At 45.0% G+C, this 22,316-nt stretch overlaps 1 protein-coding gene and 1 pseudogene across 1 annotated transcript; both read left to right on the top strand.

The window, feature by feature from the left end:
- LOC119292402 overlaps nt 1-14,965 on the top strand; it is a 28,478-nt pseudogene extending 13,513 nt beyond the window's left edge.
- A 2,306-nt stretch (nt 14,966-17,271) lies between these two features.
- LOC119293156 (senescence-induced receptor-like serine/threonine-protein kinase) lies at nt 17,272-21,624 on the top strand. Its single transcript, XM_037571713.1, has 13 exons — nt 17,272-17,371; nt 17,698-18,259; nt 18,618-19,117; nt 19,224-19,362; nt 19,446-19,517; nt 19,612-19,683; nt 19,774-19,854; nt 19,937-20,097; nt 20,195-20,433; nt 20,503-20,632; nt 20,774-20,839; nt 20,914-21,106; nt 21,177-21,624. The coding sequence occupies exons 1-13, from the start codon at nt 17,272-17,274 to the stop codon at nt 21,622-21,624; spliced, it is 2,763 nt and encodes a 920-aa protein (XP_037427610.1).
- Nucleotides 21,625-22,316: the final 692 nt, after the last annotated feature.

Here is a 22,316-nt window from a genome sequence, read left to right as displayed (position 1 = left end):
AGGGCGGCGACGGGGACGGGGGCGGCGACGGAGACGAGGGCGGGCCCGGGGCGGCGACGGAGACGACGGCGGTGACGGGGACGGGGGCGGCGACGGAGACGAGGGCGGCGATGGGGACGGGGGCGGCGACGGCGACGGAGACGAGGAAACAGAGGAAGAATGAAAATTTCGTAAGTCGAGTATATATAGAAGGCACCTTTAGTACCGGTTGGAGCCACCAACCGATACTAAAGGCCTGTTTTGGCCAGGCCAAGCGGCGGGAAGCGACCCCCTTTAGTACCGGGTGGTGTCACAAACCAGTTCTAAAGGCCCCCCCTTTAGTACCGGTTTGTGCCACGACCCGGTACTAAAGGGGTCGCGCTGCCACCCCAAAGTTTAGTCCCACCTCGCCAGGCGAAGGGCAGCCGCACTGGTTTATAAACCCAGCCGCGGCTACCACTTCGAACTCCTCTGTATAGCAGGCTTGTGGGCCTAAACTCTGCGCGCTGCCCTGTGAGTCTGCTGGGCCTTTAAGGCCTGTAATTACACACCTGTGACCTCTCAGGCCCACAGGGCAGCGCCCCAATTTTTTTATAGTTTTTTTCTTTTCTGCTTTATTTTCTTCTATTTATTTTTGCGTAGTTTTTTGTATAGTTTTTTCTTTTCTGTTATATTTATTTTCTTCTATTTATTTGTGAGTGGTTTTTCATCTAGTTTGCCAAAATTCAACATTTTCAGAGTTCATTTTGTAGTGATTTTCAATTTCACGATCATTTTGTAAACGATTGAAAAATAGCAAATATAATTTTTTTCTTTTCTGCTTTATTTTTTCTTCTATTTATTTCTGAGTAGTTTTTTCTTTTCTGCTATATTTATTTTCTTCTATTTATTTTTGAGTAGTTTTTTATATAGTTTTTTTCTTTTCAGCTATAGTTTTTCTTTCTTTTCTGCTATTTTTCCTATTAGTACCCGTAGTTTTCAAATTTGAATAGTTTAAATTTTGAATTATTTGAAATTAGTGTGAATTTGTTTGCACATAAAATTTCTTCGCGTTTCAAATGCCAAAACACATAACTACCCTAACTATTACGGAGATTCCCCTCTCGGTGCGAAACACAGAAGAAAATGATGATAGCTAGTGAAGCCGATCACATCCCAGATCTTTGGGTGTGAAACTTTTTCTTCGCGTGTGTCCCTTTGCACCGTAACCATGGAAAATCTTCATCATTTAACGGGATGCTCGGGTCAATATTCACTGTGAATGGAGCAATTTCATCAAACTTTTCATAATCTTCTGACTTGTCTGTCTTGTCATCCACACCCACGATGTTTCTCTTCCCAGAAAGAACTATGTGCCGCTTTGGCTCATCGTACGATGCATTCGCTTTCTTATCTTTTCTTTTTCTTGGCTTGGTAGACATGTCCTTCACATAGAAAACCTGTGCCACATCATTAGCTAGGACGAATGGTTCGTCTGCATACGCAAGATTGTTGAGATCCACTATTGTCATTCCGTACTGCGGGTCTTCCGTTACCTCGCTTCGTGTCATATTGACCCATTTGCACCGAAACAAAGGGACCTTTAAACCACGTCGATAGTCAAGTTCCCATATGTCCTGTATATAACCATAATATCTTTCCTTTCCCGTCTTGGTTTCTGCATCAAAGCGGACACCACTGTTTTGGTTGGTGCTCTTCTTATCTTGGGCGATCGTGTAAAATGTATTACCATTTATCTCATACCCTTTGAAAGTCATTATATTCCAAGATGGTAACTGGGACAGCAAGTACAGGTCATCTTCAATAGAGGTGTCATGCATGGTACGTGTCTGCAACCAGCTGGCGAAACTCCTGGTTTGTTCACGTGTAATCCAGTCATCAGACCGCTCCGGGTGTTTGGAGCGTAGCAAATTCTTGTGTTCATCCATATACAGAGCCACCAAGGCGGAATTCTGTAGAACTGTGTAGTGTGCTTTAGTGAGAGAATGTCCGTCCATACATATTATTTGTTCCCCTCCTAGCGTGCCTTTTCCATCCAGTCTGCCCTTATGCCGCGATTCAGGAACACCAATCGGCTTAAGGTCAGGAATAAAGTCAATACAAAACTCAATGACCTCCTCATTTTGATGGCCCTTGGAGATGCTTCCTTCTGGCCTAGCACGGTTATGAACATATTTCTTTAAGACTCCCATGAACCTCTCAAAGGGGAACATATTGTGTAGAAATACAGGACCCAAAACGTTAATCTCTTCGCATAGGTGAACTAGGACGTGCGTCATGATGTTGAAGAAGGATGGTGGGAACACCAACTCGAAACTGACAAGACATTGCACCAAATCATTCTGTAACCTTGGTATGATTTCTGGATCGATTACCTTCTGAGAGATTGCATTGAGAAATGCACATAGCTTCACAATGGCTAATCGAACGTTTTCCGGTAGAAGCCCCCTCAATGCAACCGGAAGCAGTTGCGTCATAATCACGTGGCAGTCATGAGACTTTAGGTTCTGGAACTTTTTCTCTGCCATGTTTATTATTCCCTTTATATTCGACGAGAAGCCAGACGGTACCTTAATACCGAGCAGGCATTCAAAGAAGATTTCCTTCTCTTCTTTGGTAAGAGCGTAGCTTGCATGACCCTGATGTATGCCGTCTTCTCCGTGCATACGTTGCTGGTCCTCCCATGCCTCAGGTGTATCTTTTGTCTTCCCATACACGCCCAAGAAGCCAAGCAGGGTCACGCAAAGATTCTTCATCACGTGCATCACGTCGATGCGGAGCGGACCTCTAGGTCTTTCCAATATGGCAGGTCCCAAAATATAGATTTCTTCTTCCACATGGGTGCGCGTCCGTCAGCGCCCTTTGGAACAGGTTGTCCGCCATGACCCTTTCCAAATATCACCTTCAAATCCTTGACCATATCATGTACATCAGCACCAGTACGGTGGCGAGGCTTCATCGGGTGATCCGCCTCACCTTTGAAATGCTTGCCTTTCTTTCTTACGGGATGCCTGCTCGGAAGAAATCGACGATGTCCCAGGTACACATTCTTCTTACAACTATTCAAATATATACTGTCGGTATCATCCAAACAGTGCGTGCATCCGCGGTATCCCTTGTTTGTCTGTCCTAAAAGGTTACTGAGAGCAGGCCAATCATTGATGGTCACGAACAGCAACGCCTTTAGGTCAAATTCTTCCCCCATGTGCTCATCCCACGCACGTACACCTGTTCCATTCCACAGTTGTAAGAGTTCTTCAACTAATGGCCTTAGTGAAGGAAATATGCCCTAGAGGCAATAATAAAGTTATTATTTATTTCCTTATAATCATGATAAATGTTTATTATTCATGCTAGAATTGTATTTACCGGAAACATAATACATGTGTGAATACATAGACAAACAAAGTGTCACTAGTATGCCTCTACTTGACTAGCTCGTTAATCAAAGATGGTTATGTTTCCTAACCATGAACAATGAGTTGTTATTTGATTAACGAGGTCACATCATTAGCGGAATGATCTGATTGACATGACCCATTCCATTAGCTTAGCACCCGATCGTTTAGTATGTTGCTATTGCTTTCTTCATGACTTATACATGTTCCTATGACTATGAGATTATGCAAGTCCCGTTTACCGGAGGAACACTTTGGGTACTACCAAACGTCACAATGTAACTGGGTGATTATAAAGGAGTACTACAGGTGTCTCCAATGGTCGATGTTGGGTTGGCGTATTTCGAGATTAGGATTTGTCACTCCGATTGTCGGAGAGGTATCTCTGGGCCCTCTCGGTAATACACATCACATAAGCCTTGCAAGCATTACAACTAATATGTTAAGTTGTGAGATGATGTATTACGGAACGAGTAAAGAGACTTGCCGGTAACGAGATTGAACTAGGTATTGGATACCGACGATCGAATCTCGGGCAAGTAACATACCGATGACAAAGGGAACAACGTATGTTGTTATGCGGTCTGACCGATAAAGATCTTTGTAGAATATGTAGGAGCCAATATGGGCATCCAGGTCCCGCTATTGGTTATTGACCAGAGACATGTCTCGGTCATGTCTACATTGTTCTCGAACCCGTAGGGTCCGCACGCTTAAGGTTACGATGACAGTTATATTATGTGTTTATGCATTTTGATGTACCGAAGGTTGTTCGGAGTCCCGGATGTGATCACGGACATGACGAGGAGTCTTGAAATGGTCGATACATAAAGATTGATATATTGGAAGCCTATGTTTGGACATCGGAAGTGTTCCGGGTAAAATCGGGATTTTACCGGGTTACCGGGAGGTTACCGGAACCCCCCGGGAGCCATATGGGCCATCATGGGCCTTAGTGGAAAGGAGAAAGGGGCAGCCCAAGGGGGCTGCGCGCCTCCCCCCTTCCCCTAGTCCTATTAGGACTAGGAGAGGTGGCCGGCCACCCCTCTCCCTCTTTCCCCCTTGGGAATCCTAGTTGGAATAGGATTGGAGGGGGGGAGTCCTACTCCCGGTAGGAGTAGGACTCCTCCTGCGCCTCTCTCTCTTGGCCGGCGCCCCCTCCCCCCTTGGCTCCTTTATATACTGAGGTAAAGGCACCCCAAAGACACACAAGTTGACACAAGTTGATCCACGTGATCTATCCCTTAGCCGTGTGCGGTGCCCCCTGCCACCATATTCCTCGATAATACTGTAGCGGAGTTTAGGCGAAGCCCTGCTGCTGTAGTTCATCAAGATCTTCACCACGCCGTCGTGCTGACGAAACTCTTCCCCGACACTTTGCTGGATCGGAGTCCGGGGATCGTCATCGAGCTGAACGTGTGCTCGAACTCGGAGGTGTCGTAGTTTCGGTGCTTGATCGGTTGGATCGTGAAGACGTACGACTACTTCCTCTACGTCGTGTCATCGCTTCCGCAGTTGGTCTGCGTTGGGTACGTAGACAACACTCTCCTCTCGTTGCTATGCATCACATGATGCTGTGTGTACGTAGGAAATTTTTTGAAATTACTACGAAACCCAACAGTGGCATCCGAGCCTAGGTTATTTATGTTGATGTTATATGCACGAGTAGAACACAAGTGAGTTGTGGACGATACAAGTCATACTGCCTACCAGCATGTCATACTTTGGTTCGGCGGTATTGTTGGACGAGACGACCCGGACCAACCTTACGCGTACGCTTACGCGAGACCGGTTCCCTCGACGTGCTTTGCACAGAGATGGCTTGCGGGCGACTGTCTCTCCAACTTTAGTTGAACCAAGTATGGCTACGCCCGGTCCTTGCGAAGGTTAAAACGGAGTCTATTTGACAAACTATCGTTGTGGTTTTGATGCGTAGGTGAGATTGGTTCTTACTTAAGCCCGTAGCAGCCACGTAAAACATGCAACAACAAAGTAGAGGACGTCTAACTTGTTTTTGCAGGGCATGTTGTGATGTGATATGGTCAAAGCATGATGCTGAATTTTATTGTATGAGATGATCATGTTTTGTAACCGAGTTATCGGCAACTGGCAGGAGCCATATGGTTGTCGCTTTATTGTATGCAATGCAATCGCGATGTAATGCTTTACTTTATTACTAAACGGTAGTGATAGTCGTGGAAGCATAAGATTGGCGAGACGACAACGATGCTACGATGGAGATCAAGGTGTCGCGCCGGTGACAATGGTGATCATGACAGTGCTTCGGAGATGGAGATCACAAGCACAAGATGATGATGACCATATCATATCACTTATATTGATTGCATGTGATGTTTATCCTTTTATGCATCTTATCTTGCTTTGATTGACGGTAGCATTATAAGATGATCTCTCACTAAATTATCAAGAAGTGTTCTCCCTGAGTATGCACCATTGCCAAAGTTCGTCGTGCCCAGACACCACGTGATGATCGGGTGTGATAAGCTCTACGTCCATCTACAACGGGCGCAAGCCAGTTTTGCACACGCAGAATACTCAGGTTAAACTTGACGAGCCTAGCATATGCAGATATGGCCTCGGAACACGGAGACTGAAAGGTCGAGCGTGAATCATATAGTAGATATGATCAACATAACGATGTTCACCATTGAAAACTACTCCATCTCACGTGATGATCGGTTATGGTTTAGTTGATTTGGATCACGTGATCACTTAGATGACTAGAGAGATGTCTGTCTAAGTGGGAGTTCTTAAGTAATATGATTAAATTGAACTTAAATTTATCATGAACTTAGTCCTGGTAGTATTTTGCAAATTATGTTGTAAGATCAATAGCTTGCGTTGTTGCTTTCATATGTTTATTTTGATATGTTCCTAGAGAAAATTGTGTTGAAAATGTTAGTAGCAATGATGCGGATTTGATCCGTGATCTGAGGTTTATCCTCATTGCTGCACAGAAGAATTATGTCCTTAATGCACCGCTAGGTGACAGACCTATTGCAGGAGCAGATGCAGACGTTATGAACGTTTGGCTAGCTCAATATGATGACTACTTGATAGTTTTGTGCACCATGTTTTATGGCTTAGAATCGGGACTTCAAAGATGTTTTGAACATCATGGACCATATGAGATGTTCCAGTAATTGAAGTTAATATTTCAAGCAAATACCCGAGTTGAGAGATATGAAGTCTCCAACAAGTTCTATAGCTAAAAGATGGAGGAGAATCGCTCAACTAGTGAGCATGTGCTCAGATTGTCTGGGTACTACAATCGCTTAAATCAAGTGGGAGTTAATCTTCCAGATAAGATAGTGATTGACAGTATTCTCTAGTCACCATCACCAAGTTAGTAGAACTTCGTGATGAACTATAATATGCAAAGGGATAACGAAAACAACTCCCAAGCTCTTCGTGATGCTGAAATCAACGAAGGTAGAAATCAAGAAAAACATCAAGCGTTGATGGTTGACAAGATCACTAGTTTCAAGAAAAGGGCAGAGGGAAGAAGGGGAACTTCAAGAAGAACAGCAAGCAAGTTGCTGCTCAAGTGAAGAAGCCCAAGTCTGGTCCTAAGCCTGAGACTAAGTGCTTCTACTGCAAAGGGACTGGTCACTGGAAGTGGATCTACCCCAAGTGATTGGCGGAGAAGAAGGATGGCAAAGTGAACATAAGTATATTTGATATACATGTTATTGATGTGTACTTTACTAGTGTTTATAGCAACCCCTCAGTATTTGATACTAGTTCAGTTGCTAAGATTAGTAACTCGAAACAGGAGTTGCAGAATAAACAGAGACTAGTTAAGGGTGAAGTGACGATGTGTGTTGGAAGTGGTTCCAAGATTGATATGATCATCGTCGCACACTCCCTATACTTTCGGGATTAGTGTTGAACCTGAATAAGTGTTATTTGGTGTTTGCATTGAGCATGAATATGATTTGATCATGTTTATTGTAATACGGTTATTCATTTAAGTAAGAGAATAAATTGTTGTTCTGTTTACATGAATGAAACCTTATATGGTTACACACCCAATGAAAATAGTTCGTTGGATCTCGATCGTAGTGATACACATAATCATAATATTGAAACCAAAAGATACAAAGTTAATAATGATAAGTGCAACTTGTTTGTAGCACTGCCGTTTAGGTCATATTGGTGTAAAGTGCATGAAGAAACTCCATACTGATGGGCTTTTGGAATCACTTGATTATGAATCAGTTGATGCTTGCGAACCATGCCTCTTGGGCAAGATGACTAAGACTCTGTTCTTCGGAACAATGAAGCGAGCAATAGATTTGTTGGAAATCATACATACTGATGTATGTGGTCCGATGAATATTGAGGCTCGCGACAGGTATCATTATTTTCTGATCTTCACAGATGATTTGAGCAGATATGAGTATATCTACTTGATGAAACATAAGTCTGAAACATTTGAAAAGTTCAAAGAATTTCAGAGTGAAGTGAAAAATCATCGTAACAAGAAAATAAAGTTCCTACGATCTGATCGTAGAGAAGAGTATTTGAGTTACGAGTTTGGCCTTCAGTTAAAAACAATGTGAAATAGTTTCACTACTCATGCCACCTAGAACACCACAATGTAATGGTGTGTCCGAACGTCATAACCGTACTTTATTAGATATGGTGCGATCTATGATGTCTCTTACCGATCTACCACTGTTGTTTTGGGGTTATGCATTAGAGACAGCTGCATTCACGTTAAATAGGGCACCATCTAAATCCGTTGAGACGACACCGTGTGAACTATGGTTTGGCAAGAAACCTAAACTATCGTTTCTTAAATTTGGGGTTGCGATGCTTATATGAAAAAGTTTCATTCTGATAAGCTCAAACTCAAATCGGAGAAGTGCGTCTTCATAGGATATCCAAAGGAAACTATTGGATACACCTTCTATCACAGATCCGAAGGCAAGACTTTTGTTGCTAAATTCGGAAACTTTCTGGAGAAGGAGTTTCTCTCGAAAGAAGTGAGTGGGAGGAAAGTAGAACTTGACGAGGTAACTGTACCTGCTCCCTTATTGGAAATAGTACATCACAGAAAAACTGTTTCTGTGACACCTACACCAGTTAGTGAGGAAGCTAATGATGATAATCATGAAACTTCAGAACAAGATACTACTGAACCTCGTAGATCAACCAGAGTAAGATCTGCACCAGAGTGGTACGATAATCCTTTTCTGGAAGTCATGCTACTAGATCATGATGAACCTACGAACTATGAGGAAGCGATGATGAGCCCAGATTCCGATAAATGGCTTGAGGCCATGAAATCTGAGATATGATCCATGTATGAGAACAAAGTATGGACTTTAGTTGACTTGCCCGATGATCGGCAAGCAATTGAGAATAAATGGATCTTCAAGAGGAAGACGGACGCTGATAGTAGTGTTACTATCTACAAAGCTAGAATTGTCGCAAAAAGGTTTTCGACAAATTCAAGGTGTTGACTACGATGAGAGTTTCTCACTCGTATCGATGCTTAAGTCTGTCCGAATCATGTTAGCAATTGCCACATTTTATGAAATCTGGCAAATAGATGTCAAAACTGCATTCCTTAATGGATTTATTAAAAAAGGTTGTATATGATGCAACCAGAAGGTTTTGTCAATCCTAAAGGTGCTAACAAAATGTGCAAGCTCCAGCGATCCATCTATGGACTGGTGCAAGCATCTCGGAGTTGGAATATACGCTTTGATAAGTTGATCAAAGCATATAGTTTTATATGGACTTACGATGAAGCCTGTATTTACAATAAAGTGAGTGGGAGCACTACATCCTTTCTGATTAGTATATGTGAGTGACATATTGTTGATCAGAAATGATGTAGAATTCTTCTGCAAAGCATAAAGGAGTGTTTTAAAGGAGTTCTTTAAAAGGAAAAGACCTCAGTAAAAGCTACTTACATATTGAGCATCAAGATCTATTGAGATAGATCAAGATGCTTGATAAGATTTTCAATGAGTACATACCTTGGCAAGATTTTGAAATAGTTCAAAATGGAACAGTCAAAGAAAGAGTTCTTGCCTGTGTTGCAAAGGTGTTAAATTGAGTAATACTCAAATCCTGACCACGGCAGAAAATAGAAAAGAGAATGAAAGTCATTCCCTATGCCTCAGTCATAGGTTCTATAAAGTATGCTATGCTATGTACCAGACCTATTGTATACCTTGCTCTGAATTTGGCAAGGGAGTACAATAGTGATCTAGGAGTAGATCACTGGACATTGGTCAAAAGTTATCCTTAGTAGAATAAGGATATGTTTCTCAATTATGGAGGTGACAAAAGGTTTGTCGTAAAAGGTTACGCCGATACAAGTTTTGGCACTGATCCAGATGACTCTAAGTCTTAATCTGGATACATATTGAAAGTGCGAGCAATTAGCTAGAGTAGCTCCGTGCAGAGCATTTTTGACATAGAATATTTGCAAAATACATACGGCTCTGAATATGACAGACCCGTTGACTAAACTTCTCTCACGAGCAAAACATGATCACACCTTAGTACTCTTTGGGCATTAATCACATAGCGATGTGAACTAGATTATTGACTCTAGTAAACGCTTTGGGTGTTGGTCACATGACGATGTCAACTATGGGTGTTAATCATATACAGATATGATTATTAGTGTTAAATCACATGGCGATGTGAACTAGATTATTGACTCTAGTGCAAGTGGGAGACTGAAGGAAATATGCCCTAGAGGCAATAATAAAGTTATTATTTATTTCCTTATAATCATGATAAATGTTTATAATTCATGCTAGAATTGTATTTACCGGAAACATAATACATGTGTGAATACATAGACAAACAAAGTGTCACTAGTATGCCTCTACTTGACTAGCTCGTTAATCAAAGATGGTTATGTTTCCTAACCATGAACAATGAGTTGTTATTTGATTAACGAGGTCACATCATTAGCGGAATGATCTGATTGACATGACCCATTCCATTAGCTTAGCACCCGATCGTTTAGTATGTTGCTATTGCTTTCTTCATGACTTATACATGTTCCTATGACTATGAGATTATGCAACTCCCGTTTACCGGAGGAACACTTTGGGTACTACCAAACGTCACAACGTAACTGGGTGATTATAAAGGAGTACTACAGGTGTCTCCAATGGTCGATGTTGGGTTGGCGTATTTCGAGATTAGGATTTGTCACTCCGATTGTCGGAGAGGTATCTCTGGGCCCTCTCGGTAATACACATCACATAAGCCTTGCAAGCATTACAACTAATATGTTAAGTTGTGAGATGATGTATTACGGAACGAGTAAAGAGACTTGCCGGTAACGAGATTGAACTAGGTATTGGATACCGACGATCGAATCTCGGGCAAGTAACATACCGATGACAAAGGGAACAACGTATGTTGTTATGCGGTCTGACCGATAAAGATCTTTGTAGAATATGTAGGAGCCAATATGGGCATCCAGGTCCCGCTATTGGTTATTGACCAGAGACATGTCTCGGTCATGTCTACATTGTTCTCGAACCCGTAGGGTCCGCACGCTTAAGGTTACGATGACAGTTATATTATGAGTTTATGCATTTTGATGTACCGAAGGTTGTTCGGAGTCCCGGATGTGATCACGGACATGACGAGGAGTCTCGAAATGGTCGAGACATAAAGATTGATATATTGGAAGCCTATGTTTGGACATTGGAAGTGTTCCGGGTAAAATCGGGATTTTACCGGGTTACCGGGAGGTTACCGGAACCCCCCGGGAGCCATATGGGCCATCATGGGCCTTAGTGGAAAGGAGAAAGGGGCAGCCCAAGGGGGCTGCGCGCCTCCCCCCTTCCCCTAGTCCTATTAGGACTAGGAGAGGTGGCCGGCCACCCCTCTCCCTGTTTCCCCCTTGGGAATCCTAGTTGGAATAGGATTGGGGGGGGAGTCCTACTCCCGGTAGGAGTAGGACTCCTCCTGCGCCTCTCTCTCTTGGCCGGCGCCCCCTCCCCCCTTGGCTCCTTTATATACTGAGGTAAAGGCACCCCAAAGACACACAAGTTGACACAAGTTGATCCACGTGATCTATCCCTTAGCCGTGTGCGGTGCCCCCTGCCACCATATTCCTCGATAATACTGTAGCGGAGTTTAGGCGAAGCCCTGCTGCTGTAGTTCATCAAGATCGTCACCACGCCGTCGTGCTGACGAAACTCTTCCCCGACACTTTGCTGGATCGGAGTCCGGGGATCGTCATCGAGCTGAACGTGTGCTCGAACTCGGAGGTGCCGTAGTTTCGGTGCTTGATCGGTTGGATCGTGAAGACGTGCGACTACTTCCTCTACGTCGTGTCATCGCTTCCGCAGTCGGTCTGCGTTGGGTACGTAGACAACACTCTCCTCTCGTTGCTATGCATCACATGATCCTGTGTGTACGTAGGAAATTTTTTGAAATTACTACGAAACCCAACACTTAGATACACATCAATGTCGTTGCCGGGTTGCTTAGGGCCTTGGATGAGCACTGGCATCATAATGAACTTCCGGTTCATGCACAACCAAGGAGGAAGGTTATACAAACATAGAGTCACAGGCCAGGTGCTATGGTTGCTGCTCTGCTCCCCAAAAGGATTAATGCCATCTGCGCTTAGACCAAACCATACGCTCCTTGCATCATCTGCAAACTCCTTCCCGTACTTTCTTTCGATATTTCTCCACTGCGACCCGTCAGCTGGTACTCTCAACTTTCCGTCTTTCTTACGGTCTTCTCTGTGCCATCGCATCGCCTTGGCATGCTCTTTGTTTTGGAACAAACGTTTCAACCGTGGTATTATAGGAGAATACCACATCACCTTGGCAGGAATCTTCTTCCTGGGGCGCTCGCCCTCGACATCACCATGCTCATCGCGGCTGATCTTATAGCGCAATGCACCACATACCGGGCAAGCGTTCAAATCCTCGTACTCACCGCGGTAGAGGATGCAATCATTAGGGCATGCATGTATCTTCTGCACCTCTAACCCTAGAGGGCAGACAGACTTATTTGCTTCGTACGTACTCTCGGGCAATTCGTTGTCCTTTGGAAGCATATCCTTTATCATTACCAGCAACTTTCCAAATCCCTTGTCAGATACACCATTCTCTGCCTTCCATTGCAGCAATTCCAGTGTGGTGCCCAGCTTTTTCTTGTCACCTACGCAATTCGGGTACAACAATTTTTTGTGATCCTCTAACATGCGCTGCAACTTCTTCTTCTCCAAATCACTTGCGCAGTTTCTCTTTGCATCGACAATGGCCCGACCTAGATCATCAACGGGCTCATCTGATGCCTCTTCTTCAGCTTCTTCCCGCATTGCCGGCTCAGCTTCTTCCCGCATTACCGGCTCAGCTTCTTCCCCCATTATTGTATCATCGTATTCAGGGAACCCATGGCCAGGATAGCTGTCGTCGTCCTCTTCTTCTTCATTGTCTTCCATCATAACCCCTCTTTCTCCGTGCTTGGTCCAAACATTATAGTGGGGCATGAAACCGGACTCAAACAGGTGGACGTGAATGGTTCTTGACGTAGAGTAATTGCGATCATTCTTACAGCCAGCACATGGACAAGGCATAAAACCATCCGCCCGCTTGTTTGCCTCAGCCGCAAGCAGAAAAGTATGCACGCCCTCAACGAACTGGGGAGAGCATCGGTCATCGTACATCCATTGCCGGCTCATCTTCATTACACAACACCGAATAGACCAAATTAATACAAGTTCATACATAAAGTTCATACAACACTTAAATGCAACAAACAAATAACTCTCTAGCTAAAGCATTTAAATGCAACAACAAATGCGATCAAGATCACAACTAAGGTAACAATTGATCCAACAGCATAATGATACCAAGCCTCACTATCGATGGCATATTTTCTAATCTTTCTAATCTTCAAGCGCATTTTCTCCATCTTGATCTTGTGATCATCGACGACATCGGCAACATGCAACTCCAATTCCATCTTCTCCCCCTTAATTCTTTTCAATTTTTCTTTCAAGTACTCGTTTTCTCTTTCAACTAAATTTAACCACTCGACAATAGGGTCGGTTGGAATTTCCGGTTCACATACCTCCTAGATAAAAATATCTATGTCAACTTGATGGGCATAATTATTTGTCATAAACACGAAATGCAACAAATAGTTTTAAAAGAGAATATACCACATCCGAATCATAACAAGGACGAGGGCCGACGGGGACGGATATCAAAACCATGGCACTGTGTATAACAAACAACGTACGGGTAAGATAATTATTATACGAGTAACTATATATCCAAATCACACAAACATCAATTTTTTATATAAAATTTCATGAACAAGAGGCTCACCACAAGGTGGTGCCGGCGACGGGACGGTGCGGGCGATCGACGGTGGTTACGACGGAGATTTAGAAGGCACTAAGTAAACCACACCTACATATGCAAACTAAGTGTTATTTTAACCTCAAATTGCATATAAATCAAATACTAGCACATATATATATATCCTCCCAAATTACTAAACTCACAAATTAATAACTATATAAAGCATTGCAAGAGCTAATCTAGCAATGAGAGATGAAAGGACAAAGTAGCTAACCTTGGTGATCATTTGAATGGATGGGGGCCTTCAAATCTTGACAAATTTTGGGCAAAATGTGTGATGAGCTCGAGAGGAAGAGGGGAAGAACAGAGAGGAGAGGGGAAAGGGGAAGAACAGAGCGAGCTCGGGTGGACGAAGGGTTTATGTAGGACGACCTTTAGTACCGGTTCGTGCCAAGAACCGGTACTAAAGGTGCTGGAGGGGGCCCAGACTGACAACATCCTGCCACCACTCTCATTAGTACCGGTTCGTGGCACGAACCGGTGCTAAAGGTTAGCCACGAACCGGTACTAATGAGAGCGGCCTGGCTAGCCGTTGGAACCGGCACTAATGTACACATTAGTGCCGGCTCAAATACAAACCGGCACTAATGTGCTTCACGTTTGACCCTTTTTCTACTAGTGGGTGCACCGCCAAGCGGCGTCTCACGCGGCTCCGCCTTGACGGGGAGAAACGTCGGTGATCCGGAGGAGTGGGAGCCCGACTTCGACAAGGCCATCTCCATCCGCCTCGGCGTCCAGGAGCTGCCACGGCGGCGAGAGAAGGAGGGCGGCGCAGGGTGCTCCAGATGCAACTCGTTGCCGGCATCGATGTGCTCGAGGACGGCTTTGAGGGTGTGCCCGGGGACGCCCCACCATAGGCGCCTCCCCTCGGTGTTGTGGCGCTCGCAGGGCTCGACGCCGTTCGCGGTAGTGAGCTGGTCGTCGTTCGAAGTACATTGTCCAGAGGGCATGGCTATCGGGGGCGTACCGCGGCTTGTTCCGCGCAATCTCCGGCAGCGAGGACCGGATGCACGCGTTCTCGGCACGCCGATCAGCGCCTGCGGGCGGTGGCGGCACCGGGACGCTGCCGGCGCTGAGCCTCCAGTTGCCCGGCACCCGCATGTCCGGCGAGGCCGGGTAATCTGCCTCGTAGAGGAGACGGGCCTCGTCGTCGCGCAGGGTACGGCGGCCGCTCCGTCGACGGGATAGCGCTTCGCTATTTGCTCGTCGGGGTGGGAGAGAAGGGAGACGCGTGAAGGTCGTCAGCGGTGAGAGGGCAAGAGGAGAGTGTGAAGCCACCCGCGAGGAAGTGGGTGGCTTTTATAGCCGCTGGCGGGGCGGCGAGCAGGCGACATGCGTGTGTGCGTGTGGCGGGAGGGGAGGGCCCCGCGTCGGCGCGCCTTCACTACACCGCCCGTGAGGAATCAATGGAAGGCTGACCGGCAGGCAGCCTTGCATTGATTCCCCGCGGGAAACCGAGGCGACCAGGACGACGAACGCCGCTGGTCGATGACTCGGCAGCCCCACCAGGCTTTCACGCCAAAAGTGTTTCCCCCGGCACCCCTGAGCGCCCCCCAGCGCGCCGGGTTCGTCCTGGGTCCGCCGGCGCCTAAATCGGCCCTAACCAGCAAAAGTGGGCTTCTGGAGATGCGACTGGGCCATTTTTTTGCGCGGGCGATAAAAAAGGGCCCTGGGCCTGTTGGGGGTGCGAGTGGAGATTCTCTTATGCACATGAAGACCTTATTTTCCATCTCATGAGTCAAAAGTAGCATATACAAATGCGTACCGTATCGCGGCCTTATTTCCTATCATCCCATGAGTAAAAAGTAGCATACACACACACACGTACCGTATCGATAGGGTGCGGCGTGCCGCCGCGCGGGTATAGTTAGTTCATGATGATTTTGATCTAATGATTTCTTCATTGCTATATGTAGTAGCGTCGAGTTGAATGGAAAACATAAAATTATAATGAAAACCCTAAATGAAAAAGAATTGAATGGTAAACACAAAAATAAAAGGGAAACACAAAATGAAACACGGCCCCTTCAACACCCTAAACCCTAGTGCTTGGCAGCGCCTGACGTGTGGCGGCCTTTAGTCTCGGTTAGTATTACCAACTGGGACTAAAGGTTCTCCTGCCTGAGCACTCCACAGTGGACACGTGGAGCCCCTTTACTCCCGGTTCGTAACACAACCGGGACTAGGGGGGGGGGGGCTTTAGTCCCGATTCTTTAGTCCCGATTGCCCAACCGAGATTAAAGGCCCTTAAGAACCGGGACTAATGTCCCATTTTCTACTAGTGGGAGGAGATATGAGAGTCGTTGAGGAACGAGCTGCATTTGCAGCGTATTGCAGTTGTTGGTGGCGGTGGAGATGGGAAATGGGGTGGAGGAGGGGAGGTCGTGGTGGTGGTGGGTGGAGGACTGCAGCGACTGACGGACTAAGAGGAGGCATCCGAGGCATCAGGTGCGGACGGCGCCGGCCGCAGCTACCTCTCCAGATCCGAGTTCGGCTGAAAGAAGGTGGCGGCGGGATAGGTCGAGATGGGTCTGGAAGTGAGATGCGGAGGGGTTTTCTAAATGAATATGGAGAGATTATCGGGTGTCCTTTTGCAAAAGTGCCAGAGATAGCATCATATGCATTAGATGCAGATCGAATGATCGAAATTGATGAATGACAGGCACACCATCATCACCAATTCAACTTTTTATAGGAATGGAGATTTTGAAAATGCTTATTATATATGTTTCTACATCATTTAAATTGGATAGATACGATAGTTTCATTAGTTTGGGACAAAAATAATGCTCCTTATCGTTGTGCATTAAAATGTACTTCTCTATTTTCATCATAATGCAATATTTGTTGGGTATATCACTAAGGAGGAACGACAACAAAAGTGTGAACAGATAATGACAACTAGGTAGGTACTTTTGTTGTCTAATTAATTGAAAACCCTTGAGTACACTTTGAAAATCATTCAGCCTTTTTGTTTTTGCGCAACACCACTTATCATGTCATTTGTCATGCAGCATTATGAAAGATATTAAGAAATTTGCTGATGTCGGACGTTTCGCCTGGTGTAACGTACGGGCATATTTGGTTGCTAGTATGTTTTAATAAAAGTAAATAAAACACTCGTGTATGTAAGTAGGATAGATGAAGGTAATCGCTGCTGGCTACCCTGGTGAGGTGCTCTAGGTAGCTCCGCCTCCGGCATCCGCCCGCTGGTTTCCTAAGAGCTGCATGCATGCGGACAGCGACTCTCTCGTCAACATCGCTGCCCTAATTAATCCTCGTACAGCTGCATGCATGCCGTCGGTGAATCTGTCCGTCGTCAAAATCGGGGCCCTAACGTAGCTGCATGCCTGAGGACAATGGCCTATCGTCATCTCCACGCACGCCCATGTCAACTCTGACATCATCTGGATTACTAGGATAAATGAGGGCCAACGAGTGGGATCAGTTTAGTTGTCACGCTCCATTTGCCTCCGATCCTGCTCTGCTCGTCAATGGAGCCACCAACGCCCAGAACCATGCCATCATGGTTGCTGCTTCTCTGCCTAGTCGCCTCTGGCCTGTTGCAAGCTCTTGCGCAGTCTAACCCACCAGGTATATACATCTTCGGCATCTCGCCTTTCACACCGCATCGCATGGCGCCGCGGCTTCACGCCGTCATCGGACGGCATCTCATCATGCTCGCCGCATCGCACCGCAGCCCGGCATCTCGCCTCCTTCGTGCAGTCAACATAATAAGCTTTCGACGATCGACTAGCTAGCTAGTCCTAGACCATCTAAGTTACACGCATTAGGAAAGCAAACTAAATATGCAGATACAAATATCAAGATTAGTGCTTGCTAATATGTTTACGGTGTCCGTCGTTGAGATATGCATGCATGGTTTTTACTTTTTACTGCATGACTATTGATTCTTGCAGGTTTCATAAGCATAGACTGTGGTCTCCCCGGAGAGACAGGCTACGTGGATAGCGCCACCACGCTACCCTACACCACGGACGCTGGCTTCATCGGCGCCTACGTCGGCTCGAACCACAACATCGCCGCCATATACATGACCTCGCCACTACCCAACAACTGGTGGTACACCCTGCGCAGCTTCCCCGTCGGGAAACGCAACTGTTACACTCTTGGCTCGCTCGTGCCCGGGCTCAAGTACCTCATCCGCGCCAGGTTCTTCTACGGCAACTACGACGGCTTCAACTACCAACCTTTCTTCGATCTCTATGTCGGTGTTGACTTCTGGATGACGGTGAACATCCGAGCCTCCAACACGGCGGTGCTAGCGGAGGCCATCGTGATGGTGCCGCGCGATTCGGTGCAGGTTTGCCTGGTGAACACGGGCGGCGGGGTGCCGTTCATCTCTGCGCTGGATGTGAGGCAGCTTAGGAACACGTTCTACGCGCTGGTCGACGCAACGCAAGGCATGGTTCTGCTCCATAGGATCAACTTCGGACCGACCAATGGAAACGCTACCATCAGGTGAGAGAACAATCTAAATTACTCCATCGGTCTTAATCCTGCATGGTTTTCACTTTCAATGAGATTTCGATGAAATTCGTTGAATTTCAGTAATTCAATGGACACTGAAATATTTACCGGTTGGTAAAAATACTTCAGTGATTTCAGTAGTACATAGGATTTTTTTTAATAATTCAAATATTATGTTGAGTTCAAGTGAATATTTTGTCTAGTTGGCCGAAATGCAAACCAAAATCACTGGATTTAACTGAATTTGGAGATTTCGATTGTCATTGAAATTTTTCTGAAATTAAAAGTGAAAACCATTCCTACCCAGTACCTACTACCACAAAACGCAACTGATCAATTGTTTCAACAGGTACCCTGATGATCCATTCGATCGGATGTGGTTCCCTTTTTCTGGCAACGAAACAACTCACTGGGATGAGATATCAACGGACATGGAGGTCCACATCACTGACGACCAATTCCAGCCGCCCCAGGCCGTGATGCAGACGGCCAACACGCCGAAGAACGTCTTAGACAACATAGAGTTCACCTTAAACCTCCATAGTTCCCCTACTGACCCGTCCCTGGGTTACATGGAACTGATATACTTCTCTGAACTGGAACCTCTCCCTAGTGGCGCACTACGGCCATACAACATCTACCGGAATGGTGGAGAGATCAAAACAAACTACACTCCAAAGTACCTTGACGCTGGTTGCATCCACTCGACTGAGCCATTTAAATTTCAAGCTAGCCAGTACATATTATCCATCAACCCCACTGCTAATGCGACGCTGCCGCCCATCATAAACGCATTAGAGCTATTCTCCGTCATGTCAACCAGCACCCTTGGCACCGACTCACAACACGGTGCGATCATATATCATACACACATACATGCGCTATCTAGCTCGCTGGTCATTATCGTTTATGCATGTTATGTTACTAAAAATTGTGTTTGGTTTTCTATTAATAGTGTCTGCCATCACGGCGATCAAGGAGATGTACCAGGTGCAGAAGAATTGGATGGGTGACCCGTGTGTTCCCAATACTATGGTCTGGGATGGCTTGACATGTATCTATGGCACTTCTGGACCCCCAATTATCTCAAACGTGTAAGTAATTTATATCTCTACTCTACTCTACTCAGTTATGTTGTGCCATAAAACTGATTAGCCACTTTGTTGTTAATATATAGAAACGTCTCCTTCAGTGGTCTGGATCATACTATATCACCTGATTTTGCAAATCTCACGGATGTCCGATACTTGTACGTCATGTCTGATACTTGTACCTCTACCCTTCCTTGTAAAATTCTTTTTGGAAAAAGTGGTAAAAGGAAATATTCTGTCTATACACTGCAGGGATTTGTCAAACAACAACTTGATTGGCTCAATTCCGGACACCCTTTCACAATTACCATCATTAATATTTTTGTAAGATTCGCAACTATTGTGATCCAGTTGATTCGAATATTCCCATGCTATTTATTTTCACTCATGACAATATTATTTTATTTTCTATAAAGATCTCTCAAACAACAAGCTCAGTGGATCAATTCCCTATGGACTTCTCAAAAAAGTTCAAGATGGCTCCTTGTATCTAAGGTGATTTCCCTCTTTTTTCTGATTACATCCAACCTGGTTCCCAATAAGCCTGACTAAGCAACTTCATTTCATTTCCTTGTAGATATGGCAACAATCCTGACCTCTGTTCTAATGGAAGTACATGCCAGCCTGCTAAAGGAGATAGCAAATTAGCTATCCACATAGCTGTTCCTGTAGTTGTAATTGTAGCATTAGTGCTAGTGGCAATACTATGCTTTTTGTTGCAGAGAAAAAGGAATCAAAGTGAGTCTTTGGAATGAGGACAAAAGAATCTCTGCCCCCTTCCCCATTTGTGTAAACGCAACATTAATGTTTGTTACGATATGTGTTGTCTACATAGGATCAATCAGAAACCATGTAAAGCTGACAAATGATAGCGATTGGAATATTTCACTTGCAAGTGAGAACCGTCAGTTCACGTACATGGAACTAGAGGTGATAACGAAAAATTTCCAACGATCGCTTGGGCAAGGAGGGTTCGGGTTTGTCTTCCACGGCTCCCTCGAAAAGGGTACTGAGGTGGCAGTAAAGTTGAGGTCTCATTCTTCAAATCAAGGCATCAAGGAGTTCCTTGCAGAGGTAGAACTTCTTGTTGCTAGACAGAAATTCATACCAGGAAGTTTGACTAACTCATGATCTCTTGTCTAGGCTCAAGTTTTAACACTTATTCATCACAAGAATCTTGTGTCCATGATTGGTTACTGCAACGACGGGGGGCACATGGCAGTTGTCTATGAGTACATGCCTCAAGGATCCCTAAAAGAGCTTATTGCAGGTATGTATGTTGTGAATTAGACAATATAGCTATAGCTTGAGCATGTCAAAGTCGAAAATGGAGTGTTACTTATCTTAGTATTTATATATGACCATTTGAAGTACCCACTGGTCTTATATTTACAACGTATGTTTATATTTGGAGAAGATGACAACAAACAATGCTTGCCCTGGGGACAAAGACTTCGAGTTGCACTTGAATCGGCGCAAGGTACACCACTGAAAAATGCAGTGACCTACTATTGAACACATTGTGCTTGAATAATTAATACTGGTGATGTGCAGGACTGGAGTACCTACACAAGGGGTGTAGCCCACCTATAATTCACAGGGATGTGAAAACCGCTAACATCTTGTTAAACGCAAGGCTGGAGGCCAAGATTGCCGATTTTGGCTTGTCCAAGGTTTTCAACTGTGAGGATGACACCCATGTATCCACCAACACATTTGTAGGCACATACGGATATGCAGATCCAGAGTATGTCGACCTCTTCCTCTCTCCTCACTATGCATGCCGTCTTTTTCTGAGTAAACACACATGTATGCAGGTATCAGAGGACAGTGCAGCCGTCAACGAAGAGTGACGTGTACAGCTTTGGTGTTGTGCTGCTAGAGCTAGTCACTGGGAAGCCAGCCATCATACGCAACCCCGAGGCCATAATCTCCCTCGTCAATTGGACACGACAACGGCTCGCATGGGGCGACATTGAGGGCGTTGTGGATCCGCGTATGCAAGGTGATCATGACATCAATGCTATTTGGAAGACTACAGAGATTGCATTCAAGTGCACTGAGCAATCGCCCCTGCAACGGCCATCCATGACCGATGTCGTGATGCAGCTACAAGAGTGCCTCGACCTCGAGCAAGGCTTCAAACAGGGCAACAATGGATTCTACACTGGCAGTGGCAACGGTGAAGTGGACCCAAACATGGATTACAACACTACAACGAATCAGTCCATTGATGTGAGCCAGAATAACGCTACTTTGAGATAAAGCATAATTATAGTAGAGAGTCACCAGTGGATACAAGTCTTCCACCAACACAATGAAGGCGTCTTTGCCAATCTAGTCCAATAACCACCATGAATTCTCTTCTTTCATGGTCCGATCTCTACAATATGTTTTTTTACCTGGGCGAGTAATGTTTGTTAGACTATTCCTTGGATCCCAAGTTTTCTATTCCAAGTCGGTTTGTAATACCTAGTCTAAGTTGGTTCGGTTTGTAATACCTAGTCCAAGTTGGTTTGTAAGCAATAGTATGGGAAAGTTGTGGAACTTCGAAAAATGTGATAAAACAAGGTCCGAAAAATCTGAAATCTTGAGACAACAAGCTTCATCAAATGTTTGAACTTTTTGCAAAGTTTCAGCTAAAAACAACATCCGAGGAGCTCTCACAAAAAAAACAAAATCAATGCTCAAACAGTGCTCAAACAGTGCGCAAACTTAGAACATTGATTTTGTTTTTTTTGCCGAGAGCTCCTCTGATGTTTTTTTCCGCTGAATTCTTGCAAAAAGCTTGAACATTTGATGAAGTTTCATGTCCCCAAACTGCAGATTTTTTTGACATTGTTTGATCATGTTTTTCTTTTTTTTCCAAACTCGGGTGTACCTACACCCGAGAGTAGAAAAGCTGGTCTCCAATAGTATTATTCATCTATCATGGAGCCGCAGGTGGAGCAAATAAT

The sequence above is a fragment of the Triticum dicoccoides genome, chromosome 4B (genome assembly GCF_002162155.2).
Source record: "Triticum dicoccoides isolate Atlit2015 ecotype Zavitan chromosome 4B, WEW_v2.0, whole genome shotgun sequence".
Taxonomy (NCBI): Eukaryota; Viridiplantae; Streptophyta; class Magnoliopsida; order Poales; family Poaceae; genus Triticum; species Triticum dicoccoides.
This window is presented reverse-complemented; position numbering and strand designations above follow the sequence as displayed.

Excerpts from the sequence above, each read along its gene's own strand:
- LOC119293156 (XM_037571713.1), top strand. The coding sequence starts at position 17,272 with ATGGAGCCACCAACGCCCAGAACCATGCCATCATGGTTGCTGCTTCTC. Across the intron at positions 19,118-19,223 it reads TGGCACCGACTCACAACACG|TGTCTGCCATCACGGCGATC; the intron begins GTGCGATCATAT and ends TTCTATTAATAG. Across the intron at positions 19,684-19,773 it reads TTACCATCATTAATATTTTT|AGATCTCTCAAACAACAAGC; the intron begins GTAAGATTCGCA and ends TATTTTCTATAA.